This window comes from Nymphalis io, chromosome 18 (genome assembly GCF_905147045.1).
Source record: "Nymphalis io chromosome 18, ilAglIoxx1.1, whole genome shotgun sequence".
NCBI lineage: Eukaryota > Metazoa > Arthropoda > Insecta > Lepidoptera > Nymphalidae > Nymphalis > Nymphalis io.
In genome coordinates, this window is record NC_065905.1 from 7955880 (window position 1) to 7979065 (window position 23186).

Genomic DNA, 23186 nt, shown 5'->3' on the forward strand with positions numbered 1-23186 from the left:
ATACAAGAACTTGAAACAATAAGAGAACTGGGCGTGACCTTTGATAAGAAAGTAACGTTTATATACCACTTAAATAAGGTGAGCACAAAAGCTTCTAAGATGTTGGGCTTTGTGTTGAGAAATGCCAAACTATTTAAAACTGTTAAAACTAAAATGTTTCTCTATAACAGTATGGTCTGAGGATCCTATTATGCCACACATATTCTAAGATTGGAAAGAATACAAAAAAGATTCTTATAGCATTTAGCTTTTAGTGAGTTTAATTTAAAAAAAAAACTTCCCACACAGACCGCCTAACACATTACAAAATTACTTCGTTGAATAAACGCAGAGATCTGTTAAGATCTGCTGTTTTATATAAAATTATGAACAATATAATAGACTGTCCAGAATTGCTTATAAAAATCCAACTTAAGAGTTCCTGCTAGACATCCTCGATCTCCGATAACACCCCTCTGCCCACCCTTGCGAAGAACTGTTCTTATATATTATCTATAAACTCCTAAACCAAGTGTGTTCTTTTATCGACATTCACGAGGATTCAATTCGAAACTTTAGTAAGTATGTAAATAGGTATTTGAATGATAAATAGTAATGAGTATCACTTATTGGATATATTTATAAAATTGTTTATTTTTTATTTTTGTATTGTTTCTTACTTTTTTTAAGGTTCTTTTTTTGTATTTATGAACTGGTTTCCATTTTTTATTCGCATGTTAAGTTTACTTTTAATTAATCTCTTCACTTAGATAATAAGTTTGTATTAATTGTTTCTTTAAAGGTATTAGTGTAAGTGATTGTAAATAAACCTAATAAATAAAATAAAAAATAAAATAACGTGTGAATATACTTCTTGCTTGAGCTGTGATATTACTAGAGGTCGCTGTCGGTAATATAATTAACTATTAATAATATTAGGCAATTAAAATGAAACGATAAGTCATAGGTAGTGAAAATAAAACACCCAAGTGTTGTGTTTAAAACACATTTTTTATCTTTTTTATTGAAAAATATCCGTCGACACAGCTGTACGTGTCATTCAACATAGTAGTAAAACGGTGCCTTGGCACGTCGTATCTAGAGTCGCCCGGGGGCGCAGAACAAGCTTCACACTTAAACAAAACGAAATTGTTCTTCAAAGCCAAGCATATCATACATTCTTATACATAGGCATCGAGCGTAGCTCTATATAAAACCTTCCATTATAACCTCAGTCTTAAGACGATCCGGCCGCTCGCACGGAACGCGTGCGCGGCTCGGCACGCGACAGGGTGACCTCCACACGTCCGATAAGGCATTCAATAGTACATCTACACGCGGCTCGCACGCCGGCCTTCATATACATACAATCTGCACTGTTCGAATATTTACACATGCAATTAAAAGTGCCATATTTCAGGTACAAAAAAAAAATAAAGAAGCTGATCATACGTTATTCATCGGCAACATATAATATACTCTAGTTTCATTAAATTAAAGTTGTTTTTAGATTGAATCATACATCGTATTCAAGATGTCGCGTTTGTTTACGACATTATCAATGTCTGGCTCTGTCAATGATGGTCGTAACAGGTAACAGAAATGTGACATTGAAATAATCGTTACGTATTTATTATTGAACGTACGGAGGTTCGGTTAGGTCTGAGAAACCGTCCATTAAATGTAACATGTAACAATTTAGTATTTTTTTTTTCGTTTTCTTAAAAAAAAGTTACCATAGAATTTTTCAATGTCCTATTATACATATAAACAAACATTTTCAATGTATTACATCGTATATAATGCAAAGTAATACTAATACACGGTTTAAAAATCACGTGGCGCCTTAATCGTTGTTTACTTGTAACTTTAACATTGTTTTTTAATCATGAAAATGACACAAAATATATATACAACAAACATATATACAATGAGTAAACTTATGTAGTATCGAGTTGGTCAAAATTAGGATTCGTCAGTCTATAGTTCAATTACGGTAAAGTTACAAGCGTCATGATTCTGACGTCATCGTTGTATTGACGGGCTCACAGTGTATTATATCGTGTTCCTTGATACTAATACATTCTTTATATACCACAAATACATATATATATATATATATATCAAAAACATTTTCAAAATTGGAACAATATTTGAAATTTAAGAATGGTGCTTTTTCGCTGACAAAAATGTTGAAATCTTTTCATGAAAGTGAACCCATCGAAATGTTACAAAAAATCAGTTGTCTGTTATACAAAATAACATCCACAACCGTGCATCGAACCGGTGAATACACCTCCACGATTCGTATATAATTAATTTTCCAATAAAGAAAACATCGTTCAATTAAATTCTGATAGTACCTCTATAGTATCCTCTTTAAATCTACCGCAAAACAAGACCTCTCCGCAAAGTAGTGTTGCGACACGATATCATATCGATATAATATATCATATTTTACTTATATGGCGTACAACAAACAACAGACGCACTTAGAATTTTCTCTCACTCACGTCACTAGCAACAAACATACGCGGTGGATCACGCACGCTATAATAAAATTTAATAAAAAAAAAAAAACAAAAGTGAAAAAAAAAAACATTAATAACATAGGTACGACCCCTCCCACTAGTTCGATTGAAGTTTCATCATTATCAACACGTCAATACCGTGGCACGGGGTCTCGTAGGCCCTTTCCATTTTTTTTTTTTTTGTGATTTTTTTTCTAGTTTAGTAGTTTTCGTTTTTTACATCACAAATCATACACGAATAGAACAGAAATCGTTTCGGGAAAGGACTCGAATGATTTTCCTTTCGAAATATTTATATATACATATGTACATTAACCTTAAGATTCTATGGACTTAGGAGAAATTTATACATTTATCGTCACGCGATTTTTCTCATTATACTTGTATACGTCTATTATAGGTACATTCTAATTTATATTTAACACGTTTGATACAAAATCGAATTTCTAATAAACTTAAATGATCCGTTTGCAACGAGCGAAACTAAATATCGATTAGTTTCAGTGTGAGTATTGTTGAATTACTATCGCTCGTTGTACACTGACCTTTGTTAGAATTATAGGGCATTAGGGCACAAAATCCCTAGATATCCGCGTGAGCCCTTGATTTTGAAACTCTATTTAATTCGATACCAAACTCGTAGAAGATACTTCACATTTGACCAAGACCTTGAAATAGTAACAGCCTGTGAATGGAATACATGTGAGGAGAAGGTTAGGAGCTTATTCCACCACGCTGCTCCAATGCGGGTTGGTGGAATACACATGTGGCAGAATTTCAGTGAAATTAGACACATGCAGGTTTCCTCACGATGTTTTCCTTCACCGTCAAGCATGAGATGAATTATTATCACAATTTAAGCACATGAAAATATCAGTGGTGCTTGCCCGGGTTTGAACCCACGATCATCGGTTAAGATTCACGCGTTCTTACCACTGGGCCATCTCGGCTTTTTGAAATATCGTTTATTAATAATAACTTACCATATTACAAATACTTCTTCGAGTTTGATAGCAATTATTTTTATCAGTCGTTTTATAATATCGACGTATTCTTGCGCGTGCCGTAGACGTATTTCGATGTAATGTGAATGCGAGTCCACGTTTGGCGCTACCCAGGGAGCACCGCGCGGAGGTCATGGACTATGCCCCCCTTAATACAAAATGAACAAACATACACTCACAGACGAACCTGACCCAGCAGTATTAAAACACCTCGGTCTTTAAGGTACCCAGGTATCATTCGAGGGTTACGAAAATGCTTTAAATCATTTTGTAATGTTGGTGGACGTGCTTTAGTTACCGGATAAGGTACGTAGACACAAACCAAAACGACTACGTACGAATTACATATATTCTAATTATATCGTAGGGTATGTAGTAGCTTATGTTCCTACGGGAGGAGCTTGTTGTAGGAGGATGTTCGTATTATATACATGCCATCAATCCCATGCGAAATTTTAATTTAGCTATAAAATGAATTTTCGATTGCGCAAAATAAAAGAAACCAGCATCGTTCTTATTACGATGAAATATGAAAATAATAATGTTTACGATTTTGATGTTTGGGAGTAATATATTTGAGTGCAGTATGGATGAATAGAAAGTATTCTGATAGGAAGAAGCGAATGTGATATCCGATCTATATGTACAAATTAACTGTAGTTGCCACGATCACCGATATAGGTATTTTGAGTCTTATCCCACCTAACATAGGACTCAAAATCGCGTAACATCGATTCGAGGGCCCTATAACTATCGAATTATATTTTATTGTCAATTCTACTTGCGCCCTAATCGCATTTATATAAAACACGCGAGTAGCACAACTCTTCAAAGGCAGTAACAGTAGAAATAAATATTTTATAAATATATATACCGCTATTATAGAATTTCTTTGACGGTAATCTTTAAAACAATGAAAGATATCACCTAACTTAGACTATGCGCCACCATGTCGTATAATATATTAATAAACTAAGAAGAAATATAACCATTTTTTGTATATGTAGGTTGTTTTGTAAACAAAGAATTCGCCGCTCGAACGAAAGGCGTTTATCGTGTTTGTTATGTATGTCACTAAATAGATTTTAACATAGGTTATGACGTCACTAGAAATTTTATATTAGGACGACCGTAACCGCTATATGTACAAACGTATTGATATATATAAGTATATATTCGCAACGTTAACTTGATAACATAAATAATGTCTAGTCAGCGTCGATTTAAGCAATCCAAGCGCCACGGATAACTTATTTTCCTCTGCTGCTTATTTATAATTTTTAGCTACGAACATTGAGCCTGTAATTATGAATTGTTTTACCGATCGTTGACCAAGACCACTAGCGCATGCTTTTGCCCTTGGGCCGCCACCGTCTCTATCTGGCCATAATGTTAATAATCATCATCATCAGACTTGAATTGATACTTATATTAATTCGGAACAATTTGCAAGTATATTAAAATAAATATATAATCACGATATTTCACAACTCCTATTATACTATAACGTTTTTTATTGAAAGTGTTAAAATTCAAATGATATAAATGTTCAGTCTTTGCCATTTAAACGAAATACGGTTAGTTATACGTTCGAGAAATTAAAAAATATAATAAAATTATTAAAAAATTATTATTTTTTGTCGACTGTTTAAAAAACTCTCACGTCTTTAATTTGAAAAGAATTAATTAAGTTCCATTTTCAAATTTAGTAAGTAATCTTGAAACAATAAACTTACTATAATCCCACAGGTAATATAATCGGGCAATGGTTACTTTTTGTCGATACGCGTTATTGACTGGCGACACATATTCTTAGTTACATAAATTAAAAAAAGGAAAGTAACGTTAGTTCACAGATAATAAACGCGAGAAATACACGTCTTGCCTAATTGACATTCGCGTTATACCGCGGTATCGAGTAACTAATATATTCTAAATAAATACAACGCTCTTCGAGAAGGCGCAAAGGAAACGTGACGGCTGATGGAATTTGTATTCTTTTATCTCTGTATAATTATATATATGTTATATATTTAGCTACTACTACTAAATTTCGTTGAATATTACGGAAATATTGTTTAATTTTTCTTAGTTTCTTTGTCACATTACAATTAGTTATAAAAAAAATATTTGATAAGACAAAGGAATCGCTCCGTCGAGCCTTCTCTAAATAAAAATAACGTTGAATATGTTTTGCATCTACAAATAAAAAAAACATGAAAAATCTACAAATCCCATCAACCAATTGAGAAAATTAACTACCTATAATACAAATTGATCCCTAACGATGTGTTCGTTAGTCAAGTACGAACAACGTATTAGGACCTCATGTGCGATGTTCACACTGCTCAACCCGCCGTGCTAAGCTAACCGACTATACTTAAACACTGGTATTAAAAATCTGGCAGCACTGTAACACGATGTTTAAAATGCTATCTAAATTACCCCGTATATAATCAGTGTTGCCAGCGACGAAATTATATATTAAAAAAAGATCTACAATAAATGCGTTACACGTATAGCTACGGTAAGGCCAGTTATTACTTTTCGTTTCAATATTTTAGTCAGACGGAGCTAATAAATCTGTCTATAAATTCATTATACATATATAATTAATAACTTTTTTATATATATTTGAGAAAAAAAAAACCTTATGTTAACCTATGTATGGTTGTTTTAATAAATATATCTTATGTTGATTATATTAGCTCCATCATTATATAATATTTACATTTGAATTTAACGTACATGTCTTTTGTCTGCATTTAGAATGTATTCAGATAGTAAACTTTTAGATTCATCTTCCACATAATATATAAATATAAAAAGTTCCACACTACAATGACCGCTTGTTAATTGTTTTTCTTTTTTTTTTTTTTGGTAATTTGACATAATTTTTATTATTATTGAATTTCGAAACACGATACATAGATCATTAATGAATATATCTAGCATAATATAAGCTGGCTTTGCTCACTGCTCCAATGTAATCGGTATTAGACGAATGAGCAAATCCAGATTAAATTAACTTAGTGCTAATTTATGTCTAAACAATAATTCCTTATATATTATAGTGCTAGAACTAAATCGACATTAACGTACGATTGTTGACCTCCGACTATCGGATCGTGAGTTGTCTCGCAAGAGAAGCCCTCGCAACGTTAAACGATCCATCGAGGGATCGATCCGATCGGACAATCGGAGACAAATCGCGTACAAGATAACCGGATGCAGTACAAAAAAGAACGGAGCGATCGTGTCACGTCGGACGAGAGGAAGCGTTCACATCCCAACGACGCGAGACGGCGACACGCTCACACATGTAATAGTTCGATCGGCAGTAAACGTAATAACGTACGACGTAGTCCCCGCGGCGGTGGCGGTGTCGGTGTCGGCGGTGGAGGTGGTGGTACCATTCTAAATGCAGCGGTCGCGGCGGGTGCTAGCGGCGTTAGGGGTGCGACGAGTGCACGCCCGGCGTGCTGGAGCCGCCCGACGACTGGTGCTGCGGCGGCAGCAGCACTTGCTGCAATGGACGGCGGTTAGCGACCGGCGGGAGCGACACATGTATTGTATAGCAAGGGGCGCAGTACTGTGCAGACTCGAGACATGCTGAGTCGTTAATTTATAATAACATTTACAAAATTTATATTCAAATAAAGGGAATTCCCTAAGCGCGTGTTATCACGTAATAATAAATAGATGGATTGATATACAGACCCCTGGAAATATTCCAGGATAATGCTAGGGAGAAGATTATTCGTATTAACATCGAGAATGTATGAGGTGAGGACTAATTATATTGTAACTCTACATCGAAACTGAGATAGTTTTAAATTATTTACATATTATATTAACTGACAAATGTAATCAAAGATTGTTTAAGGGATATTTTTTACAAAATGTACAACGCAGCTTAAACGGTGTTATGTGTGTTCGACATAATACCATTTAAACTGACGTTTAATTAAAAGGGGGTTTTCATAAATGTGTAAGTATTTATTTTACGTTTAAACGACAAAAAATTCACTTATGTATCATTGTTTCATTGAATGTTATTAAATTTAAGGCGAAATAAGAGTTGCATGGGTGGTGGTACCTGAACTTGGTGCGGGTGGTGAGGTGGGCTGGCGGTGGGCGGCGCGTGGTTGAGATAGGCCACGTGCGGGTGGTGATGGTGGTGGTGCGCACCGCCCGGACCCATCAACGGGCACAGCACCTGTATGGTACGTAAGTAATAATGTATTAATATGCTCAACTATTGATTTCCTCTCGTAACTGTATAATCTTCTGAATAAACGTAGACTCTTGAAATATCTATGATGGTGTGTACGCACCTGGAACGGCGGCTGCTGGTAGTGGTGGTGCGGGTGCGGGTGTGGGTGCGGGTGCGGGTGCGGCGTGTGTGCGGGCGAGGGCGGCGGGTACAGCGGCGACGGCGCCACGGGGGACTGCGCCTGCGGCGCGTATTCGCCCACGCCCACTCCCACGCCACCCACGCCCACTCCTCCGCCGACTCCTACTCCGCCGCCACCGTGGTGATACATGCGCACCTGCAACGTGGAGATAACGCGTTTTATTTATTTTTATATTTTAAAAAAGCGAAATCAAGTAACAACGGCTACAAGTTCCTTTCGCTAACGTACAAACGTACAAGTTACGTCGCGAATTCAGTGATAAGTTACCTATGCATCCGTTCGAAAGAAAACACTTGTAACATTTCAAATAAGGCAGGTCATGATTGAGTACTATGAAGATATCGAGTTTGGAATAAAACTGAAGTCTCACCATGTGCTGGTACTGCAGGGCGGGCTGCGCGGGGTGCGCCGGGTGCGCGGGGTGCGGGTGCGGGTAGGGCACGAAGGGCTGCATGGGCGCCGGCGCCAGCAGCGGCTGCCCCGTCGCCGCCGCCACCTGCACGCCGGACCCTGGCGGAACAACGTGTTGCACGTGGAATTTATGCGAGCCCATTAAATATATATATAGTATCTTCCTTCGTCTTGAAAATATTATATAAATTAATTAGTATTAAATTGTACCTTTTCTGAAGTTTCTCTGCGACTGTGTTGGGATCTGCGAATGCTGGCCCGCCCCGCCCACACCGCCGCCGCCTCCCATGGCCGCACCGTACAGCTGAGCGTACAATTTCATATTAGACATACGCTTCAAAAGTGTTAGGTGGTAATTAGTAAAATAAATGTCATAACATATGATTAGTATCAGTGTCGCTGTCAGTTTATCAGTGAATATTTTAAATCTAAACTTTCGATAACTATAACTTATGTTCTCAAAAGAGAGACAGAACGTTTCGAGTTGTCTCTTTCTTATTTCAAAAATAAATATCACTCAATTTATAATATATATTTTATATATTATAAATTAGCAGTAATTTTCATTTCTTTATGAATTAAATTAAAAATTTTGAGAACACATTAAGAGTATAATAACTTTTTATATAAAAAAGTAGTTTTTAATCAACATTGTTTTTCATTTCATTAAAAAGTAAATTTGTCACTGGCAACAACGGACAGGGAGTCATGAACAGGATCACCACTCAGTTTTAGCATAAGTTTATATTAGTAATGCATTAAAAAAAAATCAAAACGGTGCATTTTTGTTAAGTTATTATTAAGAGTGTGTGTGTCGAATGGGTTTAATATAATGAACAAAAGCAAAAACTGGTATTAACCATGTTTAGTATTAACGGTTATGTTACGAAATCCAAATGCAAGTTTTGGAGATAATACTATTTTATTATAACTAGAGTGATATATAAACTAGCCCGAAGCTTTTAAATATCAGAACGATATTATAATTTTTTTAAATTTTAATTCGTTCATAAAAAATATATTAAATAAAGAAAAAAACTATATTAAAAGTAAATATGTGTCGAATATTTTTAGAGATATACTTGATTGTTTCCGACTAGAAGAGTTAGTAGTCGTTGCTTCTTTCAAGTTACATAAACACCTTATATACCAATTTAAATTGTCAGTTTTAAATAAAAATAAAAGAAGTTCACAACAGCATATAACCATGAGAAATAATACAATAACGCGAGTCGAATTTTTTGTAACAGAATAAATTATACAGGTATTAAGGAAACAACCTGAACTAATAATATAAACGCGGCGTATCTCTGTCTATCTGTTACGCTTTCAAGGCTAAACGGCTGAACCGATTTTGATAACATTTAATATGAAAACATCTTGAACCCCAAGGTCGGACAGGGGCTACTTTTTTTTAATCTAATACCCCTTTTCCCATCTAACTTGCGGTCGATTACTAGTCTAAATAATAATAAATTCCTTAAAAAGATATTAATTATCGTTTAAACATCGTTATCTAGTCCAAAAGTTTATCACACATATTGGAATGAAGACGGCTTTGATTTCACTCATTTTCAATGTCGAGGAGGAAAGCTAGTACACACGACCTCGCTGTCACACACTGCACTTTTAATAATAAAATACGACAAATATATTTATGACCATATATTGTGAACGAATGATAATCATTTGTTTACATTCACATCAATTCTTTATGTAATAAAATCTTCGATACATTTAGGATGAGATTTGTTATGTCGTGTTTATTTAATTATTAACTGGCTTATCGGACACGGTGTAATCAAGACATATTTATGTAAGTCCACGATGTATTGAATGATCTATGTACATATTGTATATAAATACGAGACCTTCGTAATTTTGTTATTGCTGACATGGTCAACTGATAAAGTCGATTGAAATTAATATGTATCGCAAAGAATTTCGTTTGTTTGTGGGTACGACGTAATGGAATAAATATATTAAAAATAGACTTTAAAATATCTATAAATAATTTATAAAAACATTGAATATTTAATGAAATAAATTAATATTAGACATTCGAATCAAAACAATATAGATATATAATAAACAGTAATTATTTCAAAAGGAGTATATTTTAAAATAAAAATTCTTGTTTATATAACAAATGTTTTAAGTAAATATATCCAAGTAATATCACGAGTGAAAGTTGATAGTGAAAATTTGTATTCTAGTTTACGCTTCAAATTGTAATGCAATAATATCGCCATATAAAGTATTGCTGCTTGGCGATCGGTTAACTTGTGGGTACGGTGGTGGTAAGTGTGAAATACCTTCTAAGAAAGTCCTACCACCGGTAAATGTATGTAAGTTACGCTCGGAAGGAACTCCTTTATTAACGTTGCTATATATTTTTTGACATATCATTTGATAATTATCAATAATTCGACCTCATAATAATTAATTTATTATAATAAATCAGCGAGTAAAGCCAGCGATAACCGCTATGTTTCGTAAAAGTACAATTTGATGAAGACTTTTGACAGTCGCATTAAAAACACGGTCAAGTTTGAACGTCGAACGCGTTCATTTCGTCCGATTATTTCTCGTTTAACGGTAACTAGTGCGTAAATTATGCGAATACATTAATTATTTTGCAAAAACTCGTTTAAGCGGAAACACGATATTGTTATAGAAACGCGTTCGAAACACTCTTACATATATTTTGATGTGAGACAGGTTTATTAAATTTTAATAGATATTTATTTAACATATAAATATTTAATTTTAATTGACGAAAGATTGTCTGGAAGAGATGGCTCTTTTAGCGATAAGATCGCCTTTTGTACATTAATATATATATGTTTCTGTAACTCTTTTGGTGTACAATAAAGCATATTCTATTTCAAGATATTCAAATAACTAAGAGTCGACTTTAGACATTAAATTCAAGTTTTTGTTTTAGATTACCAAGTTGACCTTCATAAGAACGACATGTGGTTTTTATCATGGATAATAATTGTACTATTGTCGATAAAGATCTTCAACAAGCTCTCAACGGGAAGATGTTACATGGACACCGTAATGAGCGGGAAAGTTGTTGTCGTGACCGGAGCCAGCGGCGGCATAGGGTTCGAGACGGCTCTCGAACTGGCGAGGCGGGGCGCAAAGTTGATAATCGCTTGCAGGAGCCACGAGAAAGGGGAGAAGGCCGTTAGAAAAATTGTAAAAATAACAAATAACAAACGAATCCGTTTCATACATTTGGATTTGACGTCGTTGAAGTCAGTGAGGAGTTTCGTAGACGAATTAAAAGCGACCGAAGTGAAATTGGACGTTCTAATAAATAACGCCGGAGCGATTTGTACGACTCGAGAACGAACCGAGGACGGTATACTGAAAGATCTGCAAATCAATTATTTAGGACCTTTTCTGTTGACCGTATTACTAGTACCCATGTTAAAAAACGCTGCACCGAGTCGTGTCGTTGTCGTGTCGTCGTCGTGGCACAAGTTCGGTACCGTTGACAACTTGAACAGTGAAAAGTACGGATACATCCAGTCATACGCTAACACAAAGCTGTGTAACGTGTTATTCAGCAAAGAGTTGGCCAGAAGACTTGAAGGTACAGGAGTAGACGTCAACAGCTTGAACCCTGGGCAGGTCAATACGTCATTGTACAGAAGCTCAACCGTGCTGGAGAAGATTAGAAGTCTGTTGCTTTATTCTTTCTTCAAAACACCCGAGGAGGGAGCTCAGACGTCAATATATCTGGCCGTTTCGCACGAGTGTGATCAGATCAGCGGGGAGTACTTCGAGGATTGCAGACAGGCTAAGGCTTCGTACAGGGCTGATGACGAGGAGGTGGCTTTGAAACTGTGGGCGATGTCGCAGGAACTTGTCAAACTGACGCCGGACGAAATGAATGCATGTTTCAGTGATGTGGTTTCATGATTCGAAGCCGAACTATGCCCATTTTTGATGTATTTTTTAATACTTTACATAAACAGTGGACATTATATATATATATATATATATATATATATATATATATATATATATAATACACTGGTGTAACGAATAAGGCTGTATATATGATATAAAATAATTGTAGCACCTTCTCATCTTTTCTTTATTACGTTAAATAGTTTTATCAAAGTAAAGAAAGGTTTATCAAAATCTGTTCGCATTATAAAATTACCCATTATAAGTATAAATATATGTGTATATGTGTGTGTATGATAATAGTGAACTGCTTAGATATTACTTCTGTACCGTGTCATAGAATGTATTATGTTTTAGCAAAAAACACACACATAGCTTGTTAGAGCGTTGTTAAGTTCTAGACTAAAATACAAAACGATTCAGCAGTAAATAATAACAAAAAAAAGTAAAACGTATATTAGTAACACAAAAAAAAAAAAAAAATTATCCAAAAACCGAACACATAAAAAAATTATATATTTTATTGACGATCAACTATTGTTTAATAGAAATAAAGTATCTTATATGTGTGTGTTGATTAATTAGCTCGACAGGCTGTTACGGACAAACGCACCCAAACGCATTTTATTATCGAGACAGGGGACACACACACACCGGGTTGCGGTGCGAAGACGGTTTTTCTCACTTTTCACACACGATTATACGAGTAAATTAAAATTATCGATATACGAGAATGTTAACTGATGATTGCGAGTTTACATCCAAAAAATTACAAGTTGAATTTTCATGTGCTTAATATTTGTTTATAATCAATCTAATGCTCGACAGTGAAGGGAAAGACCATGAAAGGAAATGCCTGTGTCTACATTCGTATCCAACCCATATTGGAACAGCATGATAAGCTCCGAAAATTCTCCTTAAAAATGGAGACGAGGCCTTAGTACAGCATTTAGAGCTTGATACTTTGCTTAATTATTATTTTTGTTTAAACGTCACATATATGCATCGTGAGAATGCTATATGCAGCAAGTGCCTGTGTGAATGCTAAAGGTATCGCGCGATTCGTCCAAAAAAAATTTCTATTTATAAAAAAAAAATGTTATTAATTTAATTGATTCTAACGTATTCAATTATAGATTTAAATAAAATTGAATTAATAAAATGTTTTTATGAAATTATTATATATTTGTAACGAAATATATATTATATATTTGGACCGACGACTAGAACGAGTCGCGGGAAGCCGTTGGATGCGGGCAGCGCAAGATCGGTCAACGTGGAAATCCTTGGGGGAGGCCTTTGTCCAGCAGTGGACGTCTTTCGGCTGATATGATGATGATGATGAACAAAATATTTATAAATGTGAAAATTATGCATACTCGTTCAATTACACAAAGAATACGAGGAAATATTATAATCACATTAAAAATTCACTTGTATTTAAAGAGATTTTAAACCGCAATCATCGTTTAATGTCTACGTTCCGAGGTCGCTCGTATTATTTATCATAAATATTAATTAATGAACCCATTATATATCTTTATTAGCAATTAACATTTGAACTTCATTACACTTAATAGGTTACCGGTATAGAATTCCCAGTGAGCTGGGACTGTATATATATATGCATTAATTAATATTAATTACGAGTACAGTAAATTTCCGATTATCCGAAGGTAGATTGTGTCGATATATATCGCCGGGTAATATCATAAAAATGTAGACCCAGGTGCAGGTATATTTCGCAACATTGCGTTGTTTATTCTAAAGTATAATCTTGTATTGGATCAATAAAATGCTACTGGAGTGTTTGTGTCAATTCTTAAGTGTAAATAAGATACAAAAAGAGAAGTATATGAAATAATCGTGCAATATTTACGTATTTCCGTTTTTTAGTAAATAAAACATATTAAAAGCACTTTCGGGCACAATCGGGAAGTCACTGTATATCGAGAAGCTAGTCTGTGGTAGGGGGGGGGGGGGCGTATAGTCGTGTGGGAGGAGTGAGCGGGCTCACCGCGTCTCGCTCGCGCTTGTCCAGCACGAGGAAGGGCGCGAACTGGCGGCATTCGCACGACACCTCCATCTGCAGCGCGGACCGGGCGATAATCGCACACGTGAGAAAACAACTCGACCTTACATTACACTCAACTCTCCAAGCTATTGGTCTGTCTATTTTGTATAGCCAATAAGAGGACTTTTGAGACACTCATCTATCAATAAATAATGGTAACAATATGTTGAGTGACTATATTTTTCTATGATGCCTTCGATAAATATATATTTTAACTTATATCGCCCTAGGCCTATCATTGTTACGTTATATTAACACGTAAATTCTTCTAACGTACATAAATACTCCTTACTTAGTCAGAGCATCGTCGACGATGGTTGTTAGCGAGATGTTACGTCCGTTTGTGCCGCTACGACGCTAGCTCACATAATATCACATAAACTTTTCTTTTAGTTTTATCTAGTTTATGAATATGCAATTTATTCCAACTATATCTATGTTGACCTTTGATTAATAATAATAGATATTATTTTTATTATTATTTTTTATATATGTAAAATAAATAAATTAAAGAAATCAATGTAAATTAAATAATATTAAAATAACGACACTTTTAAATTAAAAACGAAATAACAACATGACTAGATGAATTGATTTTGTAGAATAACTTATTAGCATGTTTTATCTTTTTTGTTTTAATTATCTATAAAACAGCGATAAATATGAATATATAAATAATATGCAGATGTAATATTCATTTTGTCGAATTATTTTTAAGAACTTAAGTGGAGCTGTGAAGATGTCTGAAATGTGTATAAGTACTCACGGGGTGCGGGTGCGGCAGGTAGGCGGGCGGCTGCTGCGCCACCATCGCGTAGGCGGGGACGGCCGCCACCTGCACGACCAACAATTTTATGAGAACAATTATCCTTACAAATGTATGAATGACATCATTTTATTTTATTAATGAGACGTAATTTTTTTTTTCCCTTTGTATTAAAAATTGTAATAGACCATAATATGACAAAAAAAAAGGTATGTCATAAAGACTATACACCACAATACAGTTTATCGCTCAGATTGGATTTCTTAGAAGCGAGTGATCAAAATGCAAGCCTGTTGCAGGAGTGTGAACTGACCATGTGCGTCGGCGGCGGCGGCGCGGGCACGTAGCTGACGCCGGCGCCCATGACGCCCACGCCGCCCAGCCCCGCGCCCACGCCCATGCCCACGCCGCCCACGCCCACCGGCGTGCCCGGCGTGTGCGGTCTGGAACAGTACATACTACGCTAATTTTACGACCTATAATATTTCTTTATTTTTGTGTCAAATTTCATCATTCGTTTCGAGATCAGTGTAAATTAAAAATATCTACCTCATGGATGGATATTTACATGCCATACATTATATACTGAGAATTGAAAGAATGCATATTATGCAGTCACGTTTACATCAGTTTAAAATATATTTTTAAATGGTTTTATTTGTTTATTTTTGTGTATTATTATTGATTGAACGACGCTAGTAGTGCTCGTGGGCAGGTACCTGCTGTGCCCGGGCGTGGTGGGGCTGCGCGGTGTGAAGGGCTTGGCGCTGGGGTTGAACTCCTTGGCGTTGGGGTTGAGCGTGGACTTCTTTAGGGTGACGGCGGCCGGGGACGCCGCCTCCGAGCGTGTCTCCGGAGGGTCGTCCTTGCTGCCCGTCGGAGGCTGCAGAAAGACAACATTTTAATTTGAAAATCACGTACACTATAGTACTGGGACAAAAATTTGTACCCAGTTTCAATAATTGGTTATGTGTATGCGGCATACCTTGTGGTGCGGGAGCGCCGACGGCACAGGCGCGGGGGCAGGTGCAGGTGCAGGGGCGGGGGTTGGTGTGGGCGTGGGCGTAGGTTCGTGCGGGGGCTTATGAACCCGCTCGCGCTTGGGCGGCGACGACGGAGCTCCCACGTTGGCGGACACCTCGGGCGGACTCGCAGTGCCTGAAGTCTGTTGAGGCTGGAATAATAATACAAACAAATAAGTAAATCGGTCAATCATCGATAAAAAATATCGAAGAAAGTGAATGTGATCGTCCGCCACTGCCGTCATTAACACCAAAAAATTGTATAAAACGCAATTCAAAATTATATTCATATATTCCATATATGAGTTTCGGAGTTTTTCCGAAGCGGGCGCAAGGTATTAAATGCACAGGAATGAAATGCCAGTACCGGCGGCGCGGCGGGCGCGGCGGGCGCGGCGGGCGCGGGCGAGCTGACGAGCTTGAACTCCTGGCCGAACTTGCGCAGCTCCTGCACCTCGTCCGCGCGGCGCGGCTCGGGCGGCGGCGCGTGGTGGCGCGGCGGCCGCGCGTGCGCCTCGGCGCCCGGGGGAGGGTTCTGGGGGGGCCGGGTTGTTACATATTTACAGATATGTTCCATTTCAATGTTAACTCATTAAACTTGACTCACGTGGTGGTGGTGCGGTGGGAAGCCCTGACGAGGCAGCGGCGCCGCCCGGGGCTCGCCGTTCATCTTCCCGCTTGCTGCCCTATTTCAAAATAATATACTCGTTTACAAAGTAACATTTAATCAATTTATTCCATCAATAAATTTAAAGACTAATCGGATTACTAATTCTTATGTGTCGTTACATAAAAAACTGCTTGGTTGATATAATGTCTCACTGGGCTGCAGGTTCCGAGGAAAATCAATTTGCATACAGGAAGTGGTATAATTACGTTATCGATTTATCACGTGATTAGCGATTGACAAATTGTATGGAATAACTTAAGACGAAAAGGAAGTTCAGCTAAAACTGCCTGGACTCGAATCCTGGATCGGCCAAAAGTGAATAGATTTTTCTGTGGAACAATTTTAAGTATCATCCCGAAGGTGACCGTGTGTGGTACTCACGGCGAGTGGTGCGCGTGCGGGTGCGCGTGGTGCGGGAAGGCGGGCGGCGCGTGGTACCCGCCGGCCTGCGCCGCGTAGCTCTTGCCGCCCGCCGGGTTGGCGCCGGCCGGGGCGGGGCTCGCCGACTGCGGGATACACGATATTACTTATATATGGAATCATAACTTGAAAAACCCAACCTAATAATAATAGCAATGTGGAGTGTAATATACTCTTTTCGTTCTGGTTATAAATTCTATGTTCTAACATGTTTGGCTTTATTTTTATTTTTTTTTTGAATTGGCTTTGAATGATACATTATTGTTTTACATGTTATTTTTTTAACTTTAAAATAAAAAATAAATGAATAATCGTCTCGACTCGAAAGTGACGAGTGACCTAACGAATCTAATTACTTTGAGTAGGTAATCCGTGTTAGCGGATTGAAGCTAGTTATGTGTTACCGGCTGGTCCTCGGGCCGCCGGTCGGAGGGGGGCGTGAGGTGGTGTCGCGGCGGGCGATGCTCCTTGTCCTTGGGCGGTGCGTGCGAGAAGGCGGGGGGCTTCCCGCCGGCGCTGGGGGACGCGCCCCCGTTGTTGTTCGATGGCTTCACTAGTTTTCCCGTCTGAAAGTAATATTTTAATACTTTATAATTGTATTACAAGTTTGGTGAGTATTGAAAGAGTTTAATTAGGATTATTTTATTGACTCTATATATAAAAAGCGAACGATTGATTGAGCAATACGATAGCAAGGATTTACCGCTGTTTATTTAGACATTTATTTGTACGACGATACAAAAACATTCGACCGTGGTAATTTACACAGACCAATATTCCATCGTACCGTATCGTTGCTAATATCTTCAATATTACAAAGTACATAACTAGTATGCGTACACACCCTCTGGCCACTGACCTGCATATTCTTCCTCTTGTTCGGTATGACGTACTTGCCAGTGTCCGCGGGCCGCACGACGGCTGCGAACCGTTCCTCTTCGTCACCATTTTCGAGTTCTAGCCGCGCTTTGTACGACGGTGCGCTTTCTATTTCGGCTGCTATCTCTTCTGCTTTAGCTTCTGCGTCCCTGGATAACGTTAAGTATGTCCATATTTATTTTAATGTACTGATATAACATATGGCCCAGTGGTAAGAACGCGTGAATCTTAACCGATGATCGTGGGTTCAAACCCGGGCAAGCACCACTGAATGTTCATGTGCTTAATTTGTGATTACAATTCATCTCGTGCTTTACGGTGAAGGAAAAAATCGTGAGGAAACCTGCATGTGTCTAATTTTACTGAAATTCTGCCACATGTGTATTCCACCAACCCGCATTGGAGCAGTGTGGTAGAATAAGCTCCAAACCAAAGGGAGAGGAGGCCTTAGCCAAGCAGTGGGACATTCACAGGCTGTTACGGATGTAACATAAGCACAATACAAGTTATAGGGCTAATTATTCTCAATTATTAAGAAAACTAGCGACCCTATTACTTGGTAAGTTAACTTGCTTATGCAGTTAAAGCATAAATAAATCTTCATTACATTTTATACTCACTCAGTAATTGTTTATATTTAAGATATATTATAAAAAAAAAATGAGATGAAGTGAATAAATTCAAAGACTCAAATGTATGTTATTAGTGATAAGCACAAGATATTACTTCAATACTAAATGACAATTTTAAAATTTAAATTTATTATATATTGTTTATAATATATAGTAAATTTAAGTTATATATATGTGATGTGTATTAGTATGGCAGGAGGATTGAAGATAAACAAACCATAGATTCATTATTTTTTTCGTGCGATTTTCTATAGCTCTGCTATATTATGCATGACATAAAATTTATGAAGAACATATATATTTATTTAATAATAATACACTATGATAATACTTCCAAAGTGCCGACAACTTCGCCGACATTCAAAACGTCATTTTTACGAATCCATAATGAATACCATAGATTATTTTAGATCTCGACCAATGATATCATTTCAGTTCAATGTCAAAGTTGTTTATTTAATTTCACTCCTTCTGCCATTAGAATCGGCTATAGAAATACTGACAGTTACATGGGTGGGTAGTATGTTGTCAAAACGAAACGTTACCTATAATCCTGTGTGTCCTTCCTCTGCAACGGAAGTGTATATCCGGCCAGCGAGTGATCGTAGGTGCTATGTACTCCGTAAATTTCCTCGTTCTTACGGAACATGTCGTTCGCGTCCCAGCCGTTGGCGCGGTGATCGAGTTCAAGGTCTTCGAGTCGAGCGTCGCCGTTCAACGATGGCGCTTCAGCAGCCTCGGCTTCGCCGTCCCAGGGCTCTAAGTGACGTTCCTCTGCTGACCGACCGTTACCTGCAGGATAAGAATATAGGTTTTAGTTTACCTCAGTCATATAATACAGTAATGTAAAAATATTATTACGACTCGACTCGAGAAAGAAATATGAACGAAAGCTGTATAGTAATTATTATTATAAAAATCCATTCCATGTAAATTCTCAATAAAATTAATTCGAAGTAAAATAAAACTACTTTTATCTCACCGTGTAGGTACTATAAGAGAGTAGGGGGGTTTTATGAGCCGAAATAACAAACGAGAACGTAAGGACCTCAACCACATATATATATGACATCGTGGGACAAAATCACGAGCTAAAGCATACTTAAGGAAGGTTGGCGTTAAAGAAATGGCCAGGGTAAAAGTCAGCCCAAAATCCAAACCATCTAATTTTTAGACATTGCACTGATGTTTCATAAAGATGACGATGTCCAGAAATTTTCCAAATTGCATATTTGAGCAATAACTAAATTAATATTTACCATTGAACTTGTTAGATATGGCGCTATCAGTCTGAAACACGTCGTGGGTCGCGTACTCGAGGTCCGAATCCTTGGCCCTGATGGACACGACATCCTGCGGTTTGAAGATTAACTTCTCAACCACGGAGTCGACAGCTACAACGCCTTGTTGGTCGACTCGATGTGCCACCTCTAATACGACCTGAGAAATCAAGGAGCAACGTTACCATCTTACGGACCTACGACCATTACTAATTATACATTTATAAAAGTAAAGTTTTAAGTTTATTGTATTATTACCTTATAGGAACTGTTCGTAAATTCAATATCAGTTATGAAATTATATTATATAAATGTAATTAAAAAAAAAAAATTAAAAGCATACTTAAAATAATTGGTCGGAATGTTCGATTCCAATAAAAATGTAACAATGTCGAATACAAATTAAATCGGGGTAGGACCAAATTGGAGTTATACTGAAGCCAACGCAAACCGATATATTCGATAAAAATTGATATCATTAACAAAAAGTTTATAGTAATGCGAACATATATAGCAAATATGTATTAACAGATGAATTAAGAAATCAGAAGACCGATTTATGTTTATATATAATATCTCTGTAAAATCAAATGAGGAGTGCACAAAGTTAGTCTTGAGTACCTTTCCGAATTGACAGTATCTTGTGCATACAATAGTGCTTAGGGTCTCGCGTGCTAAACTTTAAATATTACATGAAATTTATTACATGGTTAATAGTAATTGAGTCCGTGTAAGTATATGTTTATTTAGATAAAACCCGCAACTATAATCAATAAGATTTAAACACAATATACATTTATGTATAACGAGGAGCATTTCAATTGAAATGCATTTAAGTATAAAATGTGATCATCTAATGTACTTATGAAAATATTACAATAAAAAATGTTCTTAGTTATAACTTTTTTAAAAGGTAAAGTCAATTAATTCTTCTGTGTTCGCTTCTATAATTAAAATAACTGAATACTTTCAGCTTTGATAAGGCGTGTCACTCTATAAAGGATTTGTGCAAGTTCGTCTGAGTGGGTACCACCCACTCATCAGATATTTTACCGCAACACAGCAGTACTTGGTATTGTTGTGTTCCGGTTTGAATTGTGAGTAAGCCAGTGTAACTACAGGCAGAAGGGACATAACATCTTAGTTCCCAAGGTTGGTGGCGCATTGGCAATGTAGCGATGGTTATCTTTTCTTGAAGAGCCAATGTCTATGGGCTTTGGTGACCACTTACCATCAGGTTGCCCCCATGCTCGTCCGCCTACCTATACTATAAAAAAATCATTGACTTTCATGCAAGATAAAATAATAATTCAAACTCCGTTTAATTGTCTATCAATGTAATTTAATTTTCGGGAAAGAAAAACTACTGACATTCATGCTAGTTCTTCGCTACAAAATCTACACTCCGAACCGGTGAAACTTTAAATTTATTTAGTATATTTATTTGTTTTTTATTTAAATAGTTTTATTTTTTATTTTTACATAAATTTGTTACTTCTTTTATTTTAATATGTTTATAATTTAGTATATTTAGTTTAAGTATGTAGATTCAAGTGAATAAATAAATACATAAAAATTATCTTTTAAGACGACAATTCGACGACGAATGAAAGCCTCATAAGAGGCTAATTAATTAAATATATTTTGATTTAGGTAATAATAAATCTCTTTGCACTAACTGTAAAGCTTATTAATATTATAAATACGAAAATGAGTGTATCTATTTGTTTTTTTTTGTCACTTTACCACGTTTTAATTATAGTATAGAACGGAAAAGGACAAGAGATCTAACACCTATCCTCCACCCCACACGCGAGCGAAGCCGCGGTCGAAAATTAGTATAATATAAATGGATCATTGATAGAATTTTAATATAATTTGTTTAATTATAACATCATTAGGAAGTGTACAACGATAAGCGGCTAATGTTCGAGTTGTTCATTCATGCGATTGATAAATAAAGTATTTATTCATCACATTATACTCGTTTATCTAAATCGCCTCCTTTTTTATTTAACAACATAAATATATACGTAATTATAAACGTAGCGTTTCGCTGTGGGCTCGTTTTAAAAAAAAATCATAAAGACCACAACCAGCATCCGTATACATAATATTCAAGTACACATAATGAACACTTTTGAACCGTTGTGTGCAATATTGAATTAAATATAATTTAGATGAAAGTGGTCACGATCGCATATAGACATTGGCATTATAAGAAATGTTAACCAACCTCGTGAACTAAGATGTTATGTCCCTTGTGCCTGCAATGACACTGGCTCACTCACCCTTCAAACCGGAACACAACAATACTAAGTACTGCTGTTTCGTGGAAGAATATCTGATGAGTGGGTGGCACCTACCCAGACGAGCTTGCACAAAGCCCTACCACCAGAAAACCTTTTTTTAAATATTTTAATGTCATCTAAATAGAACGGTTTATGTTCAAACATGTCTGTAACTGAGATCGATAAATATGGAGATTGACATCGCATCCAATGTCTGAAATTTATGGACATTAGTCTACGTCAAACTAGAGGTTAATGAACTATATACCAATATCGAAACCAAAACGAAACTTCACGTCTTATCTACACGAAATGTCACACTTGTATACACTGCAACTTTTTGAGTTTCAAGAATTCTGAGTACAATAACACTCCAGACATATAATAGTTGGATTTTATTATAAAAAAAGTCTAGGGTATAACGAGTGCGTTGCTCTGAGGTCAGGACAACACCAGACCGTAAAGGCGTGGTCATACTTAATGCGATTTAAAATAATAAGCTCGTATTCACGCGATACTTCGAAATAAACGTCGTGTGCACGCTTTCAAAACGACCATACCCTTACGACTGAAAAAGCTCGAAAGGGCATTACTCATATAAAAGCGAACCTTGAAACGAGTGAACCGCGTCCTTAGGAGTCTCTTTGTTAACCTTTTGCTTTCAACCGTCAAGTATCCGATAATTCAAGCTTTCGATTGTTTGTTTGAAATATTTTTCGAGTTCGAGGCCATAAATTACGCCAAATAAAAAAAAAAAAACTAAGCCGTTGATTTTTGTATAGAGATGTTATCATTACGTAATTCACCACGCACGTGGTGACGGTGAAAAGTTTTAGTCTCCGGTGTAATACATAAGAATCGTCGTTTCAGATTATCATTTCG

At 36.6% G+C, this 23186-nt stretch overlaps 2 protein-coding genes and 1 long non-coding RNA gene across 12 annotated transcripts in view; 2 read left to right on the forward strand and 1 right to left on the reverse strand.

The window, feature by feature from the left end:
* Positions 1-969: 969 nt before the first annotated feature.
* The window catches only part of LOC126775707 (ataxin-2-like protein), a 48142-nt gene continuing 25925 nt past the window's right edge, over positions 970-23186 (reverse strand). The window contains exons 3-19 of one of the 2 annotated variants that reach the window (XM_050497781.1): positions 19993-20173; positions 19279-19525; positions 18082-18250; positions 17627-17788; positions 17184-17308; positions 16740-16818; positions 16500-16667; positions 16096-16284; positions 15830-15993; positions 15424-15553; positions 15111-15179; positions 8554-8647; positions 8303-8442; positions 7852-8067; positions 7614-7733; positions 7235-7258; positions 970-7040 (exon numbers count right to left, since the gene is read on the reverse strand). In XM_050497781.1, coding sequence (XP_050353738.1) covers positions 6966-7040; positions 7235-7258; positions 7614-7733; positions 7852-8067; positions 8303-8442; positions 8554-8647; positions 15111-15179; positions 15424-15553; positions 15830-15993; positions 16096-16284; positions 16500-16667; positions 16740-16818; positions 17184-17308; positions 17627-17788; positions 18082-18250; positions 19279-19525; positions 19993-20173 — 2352 coding nt within the window. In that variant the 3' untranslated portion in view covers positions 970-6965. The remainder of the gene's footprint in view (positions 7041-7234; positions 7259-7613; positions 7734-7851; positions 8068-8302; positions 8443-8553; positions 8648-15110; positions 15180-15423; positions 15554-15829; positions 15994-16095; positions 16285-16499; positions 16668-16739; positions 16819-17183; positions 17309-17626; positions 17789-18081; positions 18251-19278; positions 19526-19992; positions 20174-23186) is intronic. The other variant, XM_050497782.1, reaches the window with a different exon arrangement.
* LOC126775724 (retinol dehydrogenase 11-like) lies at positions 10622-15763 on the forward strand. 9 transcript variants are annotated; one of them, XM_050497819.1, is made up of 5 exons: positions 10877-11055; positions 11291-14005; positions 14167-14387; positions 15063-15222; positions 15410-15763. In XM_050497819.1, exon 2 carries the CDS (start codon positions 11320-11322, stop codon positions 12277-12279), a length of 960 nt encoding a protein of 319 aa, XP_050353776.1. In that variant the 5' UTR covers positions 10877-11055; positions 11291-11319; the 3' UTR covers positions 12280-14005; positions 14167-14387; positions 15063-15222; positions 15410-15763. The 9 variants fall into 9 exon arrangements, with proteins under 9 accessions (XP_050353778.1, XP_050353776.1, XP_050353775.1 ...); XM_050497821.1 differs by lacking the exon at positions 10877-11055 and adding an exon at positions 10622-10643 and having other exon boundaries at positions 11291-14387; XM_050497818.1 differs by having other exon boundaries at positions 10877-11064; positions 11291-14387.
* LOC126775734 (uncharacterized) lies at positions 18163-20403 on the forward strand. The gene is made up of 3 exons (XR_007669908.1): positions 18163-18264; positions 19399-19544; positions 20008-20403. It is a non-coding gene; the product is annotated as an uncharacterized LOC126775734 (long non-coding RNA).